The sequence below is a fragment of the Chelonoidis abingdonii genome, chromosome 17 (assembly GCF_003597395.2).
Source record: "Chelonoidis abingdonii isolate Lonesome George chromosome 17, CheloAbing_2.0, whole genome shotgun sequence".
NCBI classification, from domain to species: Eukaryota; Metazoa; Chordata; order Testudines; family Testudinidae; genus Chelonoidis; species Chelonoidis abingdonii.
In genome coordinates, this window is record NC_133785.1 from 27,990,245 (window position 1) to 28,007,981 (window position 17,737).

General features: G+C 38.6%; 1 protein-coding gene across 3 annotated transcripts in view; it reads right to left on the minus strand.

Moving 5' to 3' along the window:
- Nucleotides 1–17,737, minus strand: part of CNTN6 (contactin 6) — a 232,854-nt gene that overhangs the window by 13,880 nt on the left and 201,237 nt on the right. For all 3 annotated transcript variants that reach the window (XM_032794620.2, XM_032794622.2, XM_075073115.1), the window contains 8 exons: nucleotides 13,685–13,860; nucleotides 13,227–13,344; nucleotides 12,129–12,287; nucleotides 11,888–12,037; nucleotides 7,192–7,262; nucleotides 4,088–4,322; nucleotides 3,295–3,410; nucleotides 1,639–1,825 (listed from right to left, as the gene is read on the minus strand). In XM_032794620.2, coding sequence (XP_032650511.1) covers nucleotides 1,639–1,825; nucleotides 3,295–3,410; nucleotides 4,088–4,322; nucleotides 7,192–7,262; nucleotides 11,888–12,037; nucleotides 12,129–12,287; nucleotides 13,227–13,344; nucleotides 13,685–13,860 — 1,212 coding nt within the window. The remainder of the gene's footprint in view (nucleotides 1–1,638; nucleotides 1,826–3,294; nucleotides 3,411–4,087; nucleotides 4,323–7,191; nucleotides 7,263–11,887; nucleotides 12,038–12,128; nucleotides 12,288–13,226; nucleotides 13,345–13,684; nucleotides 13,861–17,737) is intronic.

The following is a 17,737-nucleotide window of genomic DNA, read 5'->3' on the forward strand; positions in this document are numbered from 1 at the left end:
GCAAGGAAAAACTGTATACCACTTAGTAACTTATATGTCCAACATTCCCACCACTGTATCTAATTAAGGATCCGTACAATTTCTAGCTGTAAATGCTATCAATCTTCAAGGGGCAAAAGAAGTTTAAGTAGTTAATTTAAGCCCTTGACAACAATATGTTTATTTAGATATCATCTAGACATGATATGTCTGGTTAATATTCAGATTTTGTTTTGAATCTGCCATATGGTATGCACATGCATGCTCACTATTCCACAAAATTGTTCTGCAAACTCTTGCTATTTTTATTCCTGTTTTATCCAGTGCCCACTGATGTTAATGACTTCCACTGGAATTGGATCAGTCTTAAATCTTATTTTTATCATGATTCCACAAATCCACCCCTTCTGTGTAGATCTGTGGCATAATGCTTTTTCTAATGCACGTTTGCTGTTAACTAATAGGTTTCTCACCCCACTTTAAAGACTCTATCCTGTGAGATGCTTGGTAGCTCCTGGATGGCGCTTGATACTTCCAGGAGTTTCTCGGCACCTTGGAGAATCAAGCCTTAAAACACTAGCAGCTATTAGCTTAATTAGGCGGTGTTATAAAAAGGGAGTGGCATATGTTTTGTCATAATTCTGTTACTATGGGAAATTTAAATGACTGAATAATCTGCCTTTATATGAATCCATTACATATATTTCTCTCACTCTGCAGAACAGATGAAGACAGCAATGTAACCAGTAACATTTAGCAACTATATTACAAAAGAACCCATCTCAGACTCATATTTTTTGTTCCCAATATTGTTGTCTGCCATTTGGAACAGCTTTTCTTTATTGACTCACCATCTCTTTTGAAATCGCATATGAAAACATGCAGCAATGCAACACATAATTGCTATTCAAAAGTAAATGTTTGTCAGTGGTTGCCACATGGCAGCATCTGAAATGCCATAGTTATTTTATATTCCAAAAAAATGGGGAATTACCGGGGGAAATCACCTAAAGGTAGAATAGAACAGATAAAATAACCTGCAGGGGTGAAATCGTGATCCTACAGAAATCAATGGGAGTTTTGCCATTGACATAATTAGATAAGTCTATAGTGCTCACAACTGGCCCATTTCAGCTGACTTGGGCTTGATCTAAGGGTCTGTTTAATTTTGGTGTAGACATTCAGGATCAGCCTGGTGCTGGGCTCTAGAACTATGAAAGGTGGGAGGGTCCCAGAGCCCAAGCTGCAGCCGGAGCCCAAATATCTACACCGCAATTAAACAGACCCTTAGCCCGAGCCCCTTACCCTGAGTCAGCTGGCACAGGCCAGCCACAGGTGTCTAGCTGTAGCACAGACATATCTATTGTGGCCAGGATTTCACCCCAGGAGTTCCCTTTGCCTATTTACTGAATTGGCATCTCAGATATGATATCACAGGGTAGGAAACTGTTGGTAAATGTTGACTTTTTAATGCTGCCTATTAACAGCAGATGGAGAGATATTTTATTTTTAAATGAACTGTTTAATACTGTCAAGCTATTTGGGATCAATTTATTAACATCATCACATAAAACAAAGATGCATTGTGATACGTTGATATAAGGTTAGGCATTTGTTCTGCTTTTGTATAACTTATTGCATATGAAATTAAATACTTACGCGATCTCTTAGTAGTGACGTTGACTGGAGTGCTGGATGGTCCTGTCCCAGCTGTATTGTAAGCTCTTATTGCTGCAAAATATATTGTGTTGGCCTTTAGTCCTGTGATGTTTCTTGCTGTTACATTTCCACTGACTCTAACTTTACCAGCTGCAGTTTCCTTGGAATCATCTGTCCAGTATAAAACCTGAATATTAAGAGCGAAGAACAGATAGTTCATTGTTTTCCCACCAATTACAGTCTTGATTGGAAAGGAGACAAGCCAACAACTAAGGTTTCAAGAAAGACAGCATGTTTTGTAATTGAAACTGTCAGGAAATAAAATTAACCATGAATATTTATACTGAAGAAATAAAATTTCAGACTCTGAATACAAATTAGAAAAGCAAATGAGAAATTCCTAGCTTTACAGATTTCTAAAAGGGAAACCTTGATAAGGTAAGAAATTTTAAAAGCTTGTCTGACTTTATAATTTGAGCATATTTGAAAAAGACTTAAAAAGATATAATGAGACACTTATATCAGCCATCAAGGAGGGTTTTAATTATGAGTTTTGATGCAATAGCAACTATTTACTTAGACCTTTCTCTTGCTCTAATGGATGTTTAATTTAGTAAGGCTTGCATACTCTACACCTCTGCCCCTTTGTATGATATGTATATTCATAATGATAGGACAATAGAATTTTAAATATTTCTGTTGTCTGCATTTGATTTATTCTAGGCTTATTTTATCTAGAGAAGTGGGTTTTTTTTCATAGTGCATGTGAAATAGGTTGGATTTACAGCATTGGATCCTCAAATAATATTTCAATGTTAGTATATTCATAGAACATATAGAGCACAAATAATGGTAATGTAAAAAACTTCCCCCTACCCTTCACCGGTGTGCCTTCACTCTATCCTGAAGGCACCATCTCTTGGGATCAATTCTTTCCCAATTTACATCTCATGAAAACCCAATGATATCATTGGGGTTGCATGTGGTGGACATCAAGGTGGAATCTGGATGAAGTCTTCACGACTATTCAGTGCTAGAGACTGCCAATCAATGTGTGAAATAGGGAGAAATGTGCTCTTATTGTAAGTGGTTATTTTTTATGATATCAACAGCTATTCACTAGACGCTGGACTGAGAATAACAATGTATTTCATATAAGCTTCAGAACAGTCTTTTGATGGTAACAACTTTTCAGTTACTCCCAATTTCAAATGGATTTGTACTGGTGATCCAATGTTAAAATACTTACTCTAGCTCATCTGTATGCCTCAGTGCCATCAAGTGCCTGATGTTGCTCAGATACTACAGTGATGGTTATGTTATAAGAACATGAATGGATGGATAGATAGATAGTTATGGTTTTTAGAATACAATGCGAGTCCTCTTATAGTACTCAATGCAAAAGAATTGACCTAAGTGCTGTTCGTGAAGGTTTAATTTACTTTAGTCCATTATAAGAAGGCATAGACAGAACTGCAGTACTGGACTGTAAATACTTATGATTATTTCAGGTGAAATGATGCTAATGACAGTTGAGTGAAGGTGTCTTATCCATTAACTCACTGTAATGGAAGTCAAGCTCGAATATGGATGGCTTTTGGAAGAGATATGATTGCAGTGATTAATTCATGATGTAATTAATTTTTGGTGCATCACCTCATAGCCAAGTACCCTTCCTGTGTGCCTGTTCCATGCAATAGCATTCCAAGATACTTCAACTTCAGAAGCTGAAAAGCTCTGCACAGAAACCCCCATTGGTGCAATCTGTGGCTCTAGGATCATAAGAAAGAAAATGCATTATCTGTAATAAGTGCAATTTACAGAAAATATCATTTGATTAAAAGTAAAACATCAAAAGTGCAAGCACTGAAAGGAGTAAAAGGTATTATGGTTAAGGCACTAGTCTGTGACTCAGGAAATTTGTTTTCAGTTTCTGGTTTTGCACAGACAGCATATGTGACCTTGGCTAAGTCAGGGCATGATTTTCAAAAATGCTCAGCACCTATAACTTGAGCCAGATTTTCAAAAGCTCAGCTCCAATTTAAGCATCAAAATAACTGTCCATATTTACAAAAGAGTTTGACATTTTGAATGCCCAACTCTTTAGAAAAATCTGGCAATAAGTAGCCTCATCTAGCCTTCTGAATCCACTCAATGGGGGCTGCTAGATGCAGAGTGGTTTTGAAAATCTGGCCCTGAGCTCTCTTCACCTTCATCCCCTACCTATACAATGCAGGTAATATTTTTTCCTCTTCTACCACATTTTGCCTCTCTTGTGCATTTAGATTGTAATCTCTTTGGGGCATGGAGTGTTTCTTAGAATATGTAAGCAGTGCTTAGCACAGTGTAGTCCTGATCATGGCCGGGAGTCTACAAATCCTAATAGAACACAAATAAATAATAAATAAAATTAATAATAATAATAATAGTAATAATAAATACTGCTTACCATCTTCTCCTGAGTAGACAATAGATATGGAGCTCAGAGTCCCTTCTCCTTCATTATTGTAGACACCCACTTTAACTTCAAAAGGGGAGAGAGGTGTAATACTTTCATTTCTGTAGACATACTTCGATGCTTCTATTGAAGCCACTACTGCCTTCGTCCAACTTGTTGAACCAAGAGGCCGAAACATAATGATGTAGCCAAAACCTTCCCCATTTTGTAATTCTTCAGGAACTGACTGTAGATGTAGAGAAAATCAATCAATAAGCATTTGAAAGTATATATGGTTTTAACTGAATCTTCATTCTATCAGTATATTTCAGTTGTATTGATTTGGTTAACTGTGTCTTAGAGAAAATAATAATGTTTGCTCCATCAGTCAATTTAATATTGAAATAAAAATCAAAACAATATATCTATTGAGGCAATCAATTTAGAAACAAAAGATTTGATCAGTCCCATTAAAGGCATACTCTTTGTGAAGTGTGAAGTTTTTTAAAATTAAAAGCATTTCACTCAACTCAGGATGTATCTGAATCTTTTCCCCCCATAGGGACTGAAATGCTAATTTTGGATAATTTATAAGGAAGAAAGAATTTGGAAAAGAGCGAGTGTATACGCATAAGTGTATGTTAATTGCATACTTATAAGCACACCACTTTTATTTCAATTTTTAGCATGAGTGCAATCCCAAGTGCATAAAAAATGTCCTTATTTAAGTTTGTCTTGCATAGAGATGTTATTGAACGTCTACATGGCAAAATGAATGTTTCTATTAATGAAATCTCCTCTCAAGGTATCTATCAATGACTCATACCAAGCGGGCACTTTCATCAGTGCTGTATCCAGTTTGCCCTTTTTTTTTCTGAGAAAAAAAACATTGCCACATTGGCATCTCAAGGAGAGAGAACATTTGTGCAATATTTTGAACAAGAACGTGAAAGGATCAGTGCTGCACGATACAAGATATACAGGATGTATTCCTTTGCAATATAGCGTGCGATGCTAATATTCACATCAAACAAAGATGCACTGAAAAGCAGCCATACAAGAACAGCAGAACCTTCAGTAAGCCTTAGCTTACAGTTCAAAGATCTACTGTGTGTTGGAATCATCATGACCATCATCAATATTGTTAAAAAGAGAAAAAAAAAGCTAGAAGGGCATAACAACTTTCCTAAATATCATATTTTAGCCTAGTCTCCTGAGCCCAATGGCAAGGAAGACATGAAATAGTATAGCTTAGCATCTGTATTGAACTTATCATCCTTGAAGTACTTTACAAACATTAATCCTCAAAACTCTCCGTAGTATGTTCTTACTCAGGATTGAAAGAGTTAACTGTGATAGATTATAGTGCGTGTGGGGGATATGTCAGAGTTTAAGCTATTTGCTAGAGCATTTAATTTGTTTTGAGGCTTTTGTGACCTCAGATTTAATCAGGGTGGTTAGTCAGTTCATCACGGTAAGCAGAAGAGTTGTGTTCTGTTTTGTTAGCCTGGTATGATAAGTGTCTCCCATGGCTCCTCCTCAGGACAGATTGTAGAGTCCAAAATGTTAGATTTCAAAACAGGGATAATTTGATGTGGGTGTTTTGGAGTGGTTGCTGTTTTCTTTTTTCATGATGGATGAACAGAGGAGAGGGAACCAAAAAGTGGAGAAAATAGTATACTGAAAAATAAGAAAATCATCGTTGAAGTGACATGGGTACACAGGGTGCCTGATATACAAGAAGAGAAACACCTTTGCAGCACTATAAAAAACAAAAAGCCCACTGTGCAATTTAAACTCTGACTCCAAAATTCCTATTTGCTCAGTAAGAAACTGTAAAATATTTTACTGAAATCATCATTTGCTCTTAGATTCTTTCCATGGAGGGAAGAAAATAATGGCAATGTCATCTCTCAAGGCCATGGAAATCAAGATCTGCCACTTTCTTCTTGACACTGTTTTACAGAAGAAGAGTTTATCTAAGCAGGCTGAGTGAAATGTCAGTTTAACATATCATCAAACGCAGGTGAATTTAGATTAGCTGTGGCCACTAATTATGGAAATTGCATCATATAATTGTCCTTAATCTTCTCTAGAATTACACCCTATCGATGAGTTCAGGACTCTCCACTCTCTACAAAGGGAAGCAAACTCAAGGGTCAAACAGAGGGGCAGAATCAGACCATACTCCCTCATCATCCTGGACCATGGAGGAAGTTCCACCACTTAGAGAGGGAGCACTGTGAATTGAGGAGCCTGACCCAAAGTCCATTAAATAAATGGGAGTCTTTCCCCTTAAAACATGTTTCATCTTGTAGAATGTCATATATACTCACTCTCCCCAGCTCTATCCTACACAGGAAAGGGTGTGGCCTACTTGCCTGGTCTCCACCTACAATCTGGGTTGAATCCTCCTTTTCATATATCCAGATACAGGTTGACATTTTCTAAGACAACTAAAATATTTAACAGTGTAACTGCCATTAATTTCAGTGTGAGTTGTGTGTCTAAATCCCCTAATTGGCTCAGAAAACCCTAGCCACATTTCTGATCTGCAATAAAAAAACTGAAGCGAAGGAAGTGTTTTAGGTGTCTATCACTGATTCTAGGAGTGGTGATTGGAGTTTTAATCCAGACCGTATCTTGTGGCTTGTATATTTTAAGCAAGAGATTTCCTTTGGATGTGTGATTGGTCTTTAATTCTCTAATACTAAGTGTATGCACAGAAAACCTCATCTCTTTTAATACATGATAGGATATGTCTTGTCAGCATAGTATTCAAGAATAAACAACATGCAAACAAAAATGTTAAAAATGTTTAACGCAGAAAATGGCCAAGCAGATTAGCGTGTTAAGCAATTTTCTGTATAATAGAGATAACAGGTTATAGACGTGTTCTAAATATATTTAGAGTATGCCTCTCAAACTGGTTAGTTCTATAAATTATTTATGACAAAGAAAACCTGCTCTGTATCTTCTGAGTATTTCTTTGCCAGGCAGATGGTGAAGTCCTGGCTCAATTTAAATCAATGACAAAACTCCCATTGGCTTCAAGGGACCTAGGATTTCACCTGTATTCTTTTAGAAATATTTAGATCAATTGATTTAAAAGTTACCTCCCATGTGATGACAAGCTCAGAGCGACTCCCTCCGCCTCCGCTCACATTTGTTGGTGCCACTAGAGGAACTAAAGAACAAAGGACATTTGTGACTTGCAATTCACAGCAGCTGTTGTCAAATGCATGATTGCAGGCTCACATTTTAGCTGTTTTCATATACAGCAATTCCGCTTTTCATGGGCTCTGTGGTACAACAGTATACTTTATATGAGTTTAAATTATATTTATACATTTTCAGTTTTCTAAGACTGAGAGCACAGATGGGTCTAATACATGGGTATCCTGGTTTGAAACATTAAAGAACCTAGTAACATCAAGTATCTGACACTAATATGCATCAACTAATTGCAAATGTTCCATTCAGACTGTAGCTGCTATAATATTGATTTTCTGGCTAATTATACATTTGTGCGGTAAACATGTTGCTGGAGAAACATATATTTTTAATTAAATATAGGTTTTCCTTTTTCTTAGGAAACTCAACACTCAAAAAAATCCCATCACGTTTGTGCTTGTTGTTTAACAATCAATCAGAAGAGGCCAATGGTGCATAAATATGGGGGCCTGATTCACCATGACACTATAGTTCTGGTGTCCAATTAACGTAATGCAATGGTGATTCAAGCTGTGGAGCATAATTCATATAACTCCCAAGTGAGGGTTGGGGAAGGGAGGAAAGAAAGCCAAGGAAATTCCTTGCCTCTTGCAATAAGTTCCCAGCAGAAGGAAGCTGTTTTTAATCCTGTCTGTGAACCAGATTCTGCTACCTCACAATGTGCCAGGATCTCACAGCATTACTCAGATTGAATAGCACCTCACAAGTAGCACCTCTGAGAAGGATTCTCACCTCTACTATGGCCCTAAGTTAGAATGCTGGAGCTAGCCAAAAGAGCACTCCCTTTATTGGTAGCATTGCTCAAGGTTGTTTACGCTGCCCTACAAGAACTCCACTGCAAGGCTTGATGTAGAGCAGAGTCTGTGTCAGATGTGTGACGTGGGCCAGAAGGATATGTCAGAGGTGGAAAGGGTAGGATTACAAATTATTGGGGCCTCCATGCATCTCAAGCAGGCCAGGGCTGAGAGTGAACAAAAGTGGCTTAAAACCTTCTGAGCTGCAAGTTTTGTGCTCTCAGAGATACACCATAAAATAAATCCCATTGACTTCAGGGGAACAATTTCTGGGCTAAGTTGATATTAAACCAGAGTACAGGTAGAGGAATCTGACCTTATGGACTAAATTGTGTCACCTTTACCTTGAGAAGTCCCTTTTTCTTGTCAATATTCTATAGGATTAATGACATAAATAAGCTACTACTCAATATCAGGAAGATAGCAGCCATATATTTGACACACTTCGTATTGTCATTAACCAGATACATGACCACACACTAATTACAGGACTCCAGTACAGTTCTAAACCTTTGTGAGGCTTCATCCTTTCTAGCAATATGGTATATAAATCATAGTCTTTCTCCAAGAGCACATACTCTTTAGCCCAGGTTTAGCCTCAAGCTCATGTCTTTTGCACAACATTTCAAAGGACTGGGTGCAGACCATTTGTCTTGCTTTGTTTTTCCATTTGTAGAAATGTGGAGAGAATATTGTTACAAAATGACTGTATTTGATGAAAGTAAAGTATGATCTTTTGGTGGGTAAATTTTATCACTCATATCCAACGTCACTGTGTGTTTCATAGTTAAGAAGTTTAAAATGGGAAGGAGGGGGGATTAATCTAAAGAAGTAAATGAAGAAAAAGACTTTCAAGCCAGACTCAACTAGCACTCCACTGTTCCATGAACCAGTTGATGCTCAATTAGCACATGTGTTAAATGAGTTCAGTCTTTACTACATTTGCATGGGGAAAAATTTATACTACTGCTCAACAAAGCCTCAACTGGGTCATAGTTGAGAAACAGATGAAAATTTACGGTTGAGTGCACCAATGGAGGCTCAATTAATTCTCAGCTGCATTTTAATGAAATGAACAGTGGCTCATTTGCATCCACAAATCTACTACTGCTCAATCAGGTTTTAGCTGGCAAAATAGCTATTACAACAGGGCATTTCCAATTTACCCTTTCACTGCTAGTCTTCTGCTGCCACTGCTGTGTTCTCACTGTGGATTCATATTCTGTTAAGAAAAGAATGCTAGGCTGTGTCTAGTATGTCTCGCTGCACAGCAGTTTTATTCAGGCCGTATATACATCAGCCAGAATGTTTTACAGCAATAAAGTGTTTAAGGCACTAGGCCCTGACCCAAAGTCCAATCGAATTGAGGGGAGTCTTTACACTGGCTTCCATGGGCACCGAGTCAGGCCCTAGTGAATGCATTGTGAGAAAGTTGTTTTCTCTTATTTCAATTTCTCCCCAGCTCCCTATTTTAAATTGTCTTATTGTTGTTGGGTGTTTGTTAGTTTTTGCTGTGCAAATGCCATCTCTTCACTTCTAGTCTTGTGCAGCCCCCTAGCAGAGCTACTGAAAGCTTTTCCTGATGGAAGGAATCTTGAATTCCAACATACTAATTCTCACTGAAGCATCATGTAAACAGCAGTACTGCTAATTAAGAGAAAGAATTGAAAAGTCCCTGACTCCAATAGGTGCTTCTGAAACCTCATCCTGAGAAGATATTTTGGTATTTGTTCACTCTAGGTTGGTGGTGAATTAGAACTCCCCCTGGGCTGTATTGAACTTTCATGCTCTGTCCTATGTGAAGGATGACACATAGCTGTACTGTCCCAGCAACAGTTTTAATAAGTCACAATTCCTCTCATACTCCCCACTTGCTCCAGGGGGAGAAGGTAGCAATCTACTATACCCCTTCTGGGGCTATAGCATACTCCCCTTGCTCTTAAGAAAAGCTGACCTGTATCTTCACTCTATTCATCACCACCACCTGAATGAGAAGGGGTGGATCACCCATTCCAGCTGTGTTGGGCCTCACTCTTTAAAAACCACATAGGCTCCCAATGGGTGGTAAAATGAAGGCAGCTGGGAGACTAAGGGTATTAGGCAGTTGGTGACTTTCTCTGGAGCACTTCTGACATTGATTAACTAGAGGGTGGGAAGAGGAGCTCTTTTTGTACTGGGAACTTGCTATTGAGTTTTGTGGGATGCTGGACTGGTTTCTATGTTTTGAAATCTAGTTGTGGTTGAGGACTGTCTTAGCTAGATTGCCTTGCAGTTAGGTGAGTTAGCACCAGCTTTCTGGCAGGGCTTTTGGAAGTCAGAGCAGTGCAGTTTTTATTTGAATAGACCAGTAATTATAGGCAGCTGAGTGAGACGGGGTGAGTCACTCGTTCTTGCTATGTATGGGGCTCACACTTTCAAAACTATGTACCAAGGTATGTCTACACTACAATTAGACACCCGAGACTGGCCTGGACCAGCTGACTCAGGCTTGTGGGGCTTGAGCTAAGGGGCTATTTCACTGCAGTGTAGACATTTGGTTTGGGGCTGGAGCCTGAGCTCTGGGAACCTGAGAGGGGGTAATTGGTAGTTGGTAAGATGAAGGCAGATGGGAGCCTAAGGGAGTTTGTCGGTTGAGGAAGGTAGGTTTAAAAAAAATCCTTTCCCTAACTTGTAGGTACTCTACAAGGAAGACCCCACAATGGGAGGAAAATGACATGTCACCAACACTACTGCTAGCTTTTCCTCTGTGTGCACCTATAGGGGCCCCCACCAGATAGGCATCCTGACCCTGGAGACTTCTGCTCAGGCTCTAGTCTTGACTTGCAGGGAATGAGGCCTGCATGTTCCCACAGACAAAAGACAGGCAGGGAGGAATCAACCAATATAAGAGGTGTTTGTTGGAAATGTCCCTCAGGAAGTAGGTAAAAGAGATGAAGGAGGAGGTGGTTAGAGAAACGTGTAGGGCTAGACTGACTTTGTAGCAAAGGGCCTGACCTTTTGGCCACTGAAATCATTAGATACAATCCTATTGGCTTCAGTGGTCTTTGGATGAGGTCCTAAGTTACTTTCTTCAGCTATGCCCAGATACTGGTGGCTGAGCTCTCAGACAAATTTTGAATGGAGATGTAAAATGTTGTTAGGGACTCTACTCAGGCAGGGGCAGCTCTAGGCATTTTGCCACCCCAAGCTTGGCAGGCAGGCTGCCTTCAGTGGCGTGCCTATGGGAGTTCCTCAGACCCTGGTTCCTCAGAACCAACAGAACCTCTGCAGGCAAGCTGCCGAATGCAGCCTGCCTGCCGCCCCCACGGTGCCAGCAGAGCGCCCCCCACGGCTTGCCACCCCAAGCACGTGCTTGGCCTGCTGGGCTTGGAGCCTCCTCTGTACTCAGGAAGAGGATATTAACCATTCCATGCTGATATTTTTCTCTGTGGCTGACATGTGCACACCATTATAACAAGATCTATGATTAATGTTTAAACAATAGAATTCATATCTTGTTATAACGGTATGGCCAAACTCAGACCTGGTGTAAGAAAGATCATCTCCATTGAGATCACTGGAGTTTCATTAAGGCTGAATTAGCATATTATGAACTGAAAGATGCTTCCACAAATTGAATGTACACAGAGTGTGGACCATGGCTCATTGATGTCAATGCAAAATCCTCATTGATTTCAGTGGGCTTTGGAACAGTCCCTTAGCCTGATGTAATTTTATTTTTAAATAGAACAGAGTAGTGACTAGGAGGTTTCTAAAATCATTGGAATGAAGCAGGAAGACTTACTTGATGCTTTCGTTCTTAGCAGCTCTGATGGTCTGCTTGGCTCCCCAATCCCAATGTTATTGCCAGCAACCACACGGAATTCATATTCCACCCAAGGGTTTAAACCAGTCACAGTTGCTGAATAGGTTCTGCCATTGAGAACTTCAGGAACTAAATACAAAAGACATGTGAGTGAAAATGCACCTTTGGAGTAAGTCTTGTGACATGCATGAAAGTGAACCAGAAATTTCAAATTGCTTACCGGTTGAAACTGCCTGCCATCCAACTGAAAAAGGAGTCCTTGTCTGAACACTGTAGATCTGGACTGGACTATTATTATCTGTTCCTGGTCTCCAGCATAGCAAGGCAGTAGTGCTAGAAATGTGTTCGACTCTAACATCTTGTGGGGGACCTGGAGGGCCTTATGGAAACATATATTTTAGGGTAACTAATGCCTATGAAATTGAATTAATTGTTGGACAGGATTTTGCAACCCTCTGTCTCATGGAAATAAGGGCTCACCCACATGAGTAAGAGGTACATAATCTAGTTCTTAAGATTTCATGTCTTCATTAAAAAATGACATTCCTGGGGTACTGAAAACAAGATATTGAACATAAATATCTCTATTGTTAACATGAAGGAAACAGAACTCAGTTGGAAGAGCTTTATTATATGATTATGTAAAATAACATTTTGGACCTAACATTCTCTGAATATCCAAAATTCCCACTGAAGTTAATGGGAGATTAGGGTCTGGATGGAGCCTTATATCGAGTAGAATTTGACTTTTCCTAAAGTTTGAAATGGATGCATAATTGAGCTTCAACATCTATTGTAGAGTATCTTCTTAGATCCTTAATTGTATCCCTGTATTTGGAGTCTTGGCAGCCAGTACAATGCACAGAATGTTCCGTCCTAAGAACTCTAAAGGGGGGAGGAGGGAAGGTAGGATCATGATGTTCCCTTTTTGCACCAATGTGAAAAATAACCTGGGCATGCCTGGGTGTGGGGGGAGGGGGCAAGGGAGAGCAGGCTGTGCCACTCTTGAAGGCTGATGCAAATTGTGGAGACAACCTCCCCATTTACTGGAATGCTTGGGGAGGATGTTTGCCGTCTTATCTTAAATGAGGCTTGCTCCCATTGGAATGGGCAGTTACTCATCACCCTTATTTTTGCCAGTACCTACCAAGTATAGTTTGGTCCAAAGAGAGCAATGAGCGTAGGGAATGCTATCCCATAATTGTATTGTTATACCAGAGACCCACAAACTTTTTAAATTTCACCAACCTAGTTGCGATGTTAACTTATGTAAGAATGTGAAATGCTTACGTTAGAATTCTACACTTAATAGACTTACCTCTTACAATTACATCTGCTGTTGCAGATAGACTGTCTATGGTTGTTTGTACCATGCAAACATATTTCCCAGAATGATTTAGCTGAATATTTCTTATCATCAAATCCCCACCAGATTCCTGGAGATAAAAGGAAGAAAAAGATAAAACTAATCACTCACAACATGTTTTCCAACTGGACATTTTTATAACTTGCTAAATATTAATAAAAATGCAGCTTTTAAATTAAAGCATTCATTGCTGTCATCAGTTTATTTCAGTTTGATACTTTTATTATGGCTTCACAAATAGCTTGAGCATGTTTATGAAATATAAGAAAGCAAACTAAATGGATGTAATTTTTATAAAGGAGCAGTGATTTGACATACATATTGAAAATGGGAATTGTGAAAGATGTTTATGTGGTTTAAGGACTGTTAAGAACAGTTTGATGAAGCACTAAAGAGTTTGAAGAACTTACTCCTCCAATTCTTTCAAAATGATTCACTCCTCTTTTAAAATCTATCACATCTCCATTGAATGACCATGTGAACACAACCTCAGCAGAGGGGTCATGAGACACCTGACATGGTAGCACTATACTCTCTCCAACTGTAACATCCATTTTAGAAGGTGGAACAGTAATTACAGTCCTCTCTGTTGAGAAAAATCATTCTTTATTATAAACAAGTATATAAAAATCCCAGTATATGTTTGTAATAAAAAAAAATTGAATGATTTTTGCAACATTTCTGAAATGGTTTAAAATGGATCTAATGTTTTGCTACTGTCCCTATTAAAGAAATTGATCTTTAACATTTTGATGATTCCAATGCATTATTCATCATTTATAGCTTATTGCCAAAAATACTGTGAATACAACGGGTGCTATGTATATCTTACAGAAGACTAGAAAATGTGCAACATACCAAATTATTCATCTCCTATAGTATGCTGATTCATAAATGCCATACTCACTAGATTTGACTTAAATTCAAACAAACCAGCATACATTGTTGAGGCTGCTAAAACTACGTGGAGAAGGGGAAGAGACATGATAATGCAGACTTTGAAAAACTGTCCTTGCAGAATACTGCAGCAAAATAAAATGTGATCACTGTTTTCTTACCTCTTAAATAGAAATGTCTTGTCCTTTTAATTTATTATTTTAATAAATTTAATTTTCATTGGCAGTTTCCCACAGTGTCATGTGCATTGCGAAATTTAGGTTCCAAAGGAGATGACTCAAAAGACTGAAACATCATTTAATTTTTTTTATCCCCATATACTGATAACGAGAGAAGCAGCTCTCATTAAAGGAAAAGGTAGCTTGCTGAAGGGGAAAGATGGTTTTACTATTGTTGGCACATAACCTTTCTGTGAGTGATTCTCCTGAATAAAGTCTCTCTGCAGGAACTTTTATAAAACCATGAGAATTCAAAGATACATGTGAATAAAATGTGCACAGAATCCATTCAATTATAGTAATATGTTCTGAAAAAAATGCATGTGTGGTGGTGGTGGTGGTGGTGGCGGCAGCGGGGTGGGGGGTAGATGGGAGTTTCAGGAACTGCATTAGTTCAGCTAGTCTATCCCATGCCAAGATCAATCCTGTGTATTGGCAAAGTATTTGAGAGTACAGTATTTTATTCAATATGGGGCCTTGACTTCAAAGGGTTCACTCATTTATTAAAGGTGGAAGATATTAATTTGCTATTCAGAACATACTTTTGAGCAGATTGCCAAAGCAATTGCAGTCACTGAGTCCAATGTAGGTGGGAGCATTCTGTACAGTCCTGAACTTCAAGTGACTTCCTCCCAGAGTTGAGTTACAACTTCTGCGACTGTCAAGGCTGTGGTCAAGTGGCAATGAGGAGGAATGTTGCATTTTCTGTGATCCTTCTTTTGAACTAAAACTAAGTCTCCAGTTACAGTGTTAACACCTCAGTCTTTAACTGGCACTTCCCAAGGAATTCAAAGAAGAATCTTTGTATTGTTAAAACAGATTAGATGGTGCTAAAATCTTTTCTTTGCTGGACTCCCCCTTTAACAGGTACACATTGCAAGGAAAGGAAAAAGAGTCTTTGAAGAACCTCAATTGCTGAAGCAGAGCCAACTTTTTCTTGGTTTCCACAGCATGAATTAATTGCTGTTTAGAACACTTTCTTTTAATAATCAGAAAAGTTTCACATCACTTGTTTTTTTGAAGATTTGCTCAAGGGTGAAGGATGACATGACACTATTAAAGATTTTTTTTTTAACCAGAATAGAGAACATTTTCCCTGTCTGGAAGCAAGAGTGGCAGGTGCATTACATTTCATGTGGATTCAGATGCCAAATTCTCTGTTGGCACGACTCTGAAAAACACCCAAAGAGAGTTTGGCTCTAAAAATCTTGTAACTCAAATAACATCAGTGTAGTTACACTAGAGGATTAACTTCACCTTTTATGCCTAGCTTGATTAATCTTTAATAAAGCTGTGAATGTGCATTGTATTTCTCATGTGCCCTCCTTGTCCTTCAAATTCTTCTTTGCAACACATATCCGTCACAGAAATCTTTCTGTGTCAATCTCTTCTAGGATGTCTGAACACCACCTGGTGCCTGAGCTGTTCTCCTGCAAATCGTACTCATCTGTATTGGATGGTAAATCAATGGGGCAGGTACTTTGTGCCTATTCTGTAAAGCTATGTGTAAAGTTATAGCATGCTATGAATACTAATACTACTAGTAAAAACAATTTATCCTTATAGGAAAGTTATATCAAAAGTTAGAAACCAACAGAGTTGTGTGTAAGTTAAATAGGGCTTCATACATATAATTCAGAAACCTATGGAATGTAATAGAAAATGATATCCTTTCTCTTCAATTTTAAATCATTGCCTAGGACAGTGTTTCATGGAACACCATCCTCAGTTAGGTGACTAGAGTGAGTTGGGGATTTTTCAACATATTTTTTTGTCAGAAACTCCCAATTCATCAGATCTACACATTTTAACGAGAAAGGGTTGGCTTTGACAAATTTCACAACTAAAAAACATTTTGAAAGGAAAGTTTTGAAGTTGCCAAAATGAAACACTGACATTTTCTAAATAAAATATTTCAGTTTTCTCCTTAAAAAGGACCTTTTTCATTTTGAAACATTACCTAATTATAATTTTAAAAAAGTAAAAATGGTCAGAATCGAAACAAAATGTTTCAATTGACCTAAGCAGGGGTTTTTTTTATTTACAAATTTTCAGTTTGGAATTTTTTTTGTGATTTTGAATTATCACAATGTGGGGTGGGAAATGTCTTGAAATCTTGAAAAAAAAAGGCAGGATGAGAAAACTGTTTTCTACCCAGCAATATCTGTGAGTGGGTGGGATCTGATGAGTCACATTCACACACGAAAGAAAAACAAAATCTGTAAAAACCTGCTAGGAGACAGAACACAAAGAAAGAGCAATTTATCCCTCCCTTCTTTCTTCTGGTTACCTCCTACTGCCTCCAAATCCAGAGTGTTGTTTCCGCCTGTCAAGTATTAATCCTCAATTTGAACATTAGAGTTCAAATATAAGGTACTCGCATGAAATCCTCTAAGCTTAATCTCCAGCTTAGATCTGATAGGCTGCCATCAGATCAGGAATTGATAAGGCCTGATCCCCCCTTTCTTCTCTCTGGTGTCCCCAACCCTCCCTTGGTGGGACACCCAGATTCCAAATCCCTTGGATGCTAAAAGCAGGGGAGAAAACCCCTTCCCCCCTCCTTCTCAGGCTTGCCTCTGGGTCTAGCCGCGAGTATCAAGAACTGTTTCTCTGCTTCCCAAATATAAGCGTTCTCTACCCTCAGGAACAACTGAATGCAAAATACCAACAGCTTGCTTTGCCTGTTCCCCGTATCTCTCTCTTCCTTCCCGTGAGGGAGACAGGTACCTGATACAGAGGTTTCACTTTCTCTGCCTTACTAGAAAAGAAACTTCCACAAGTTTTGAAAAAAAGAAAGCTTTATATAGAAAAAAGACAATACAGACTAATAACTTGCATAAAATTTATACAGGCTCCTACTTAAGAAAATCTGAATACCCCAGTCTGATTTAAAAAATAGCCAATTTAAATAGACCAGCAATCACACACAGTAAGTACAAAGCAAAGCATATCATAGCCGATTTTACTTTGTTCCCCGTTTGTACTCACTGCCCCTTAGTAGAATGAGAAGAAGATTGGAATCAGCAAGGTAGCTTGTCCCTCACAGCCGAGGAACCAACAAAGACCCAGCAATCCACATCTGTAAATACAACCCAAAGCTCCTCACAGCCGAATTGCTTTGGGTTCCTTTGTACTCACAGACTTTTGGTATAATATTTGAGATAAGAAGGAGTTAGGAGGAAACCTTGTTTACTCACAGCCGAGAAAACAAAAAAGACCCCTGAGTATACAAAATCCCGCCCCTGACTTTAAACAATCCAGTTCTCTGATTGGTCCTCTGGTCAGGTGTTGGTTACCCTTTCCAGGTAAAAGAAACTTAACCCTTACCTTACCTATCTACTTATGACA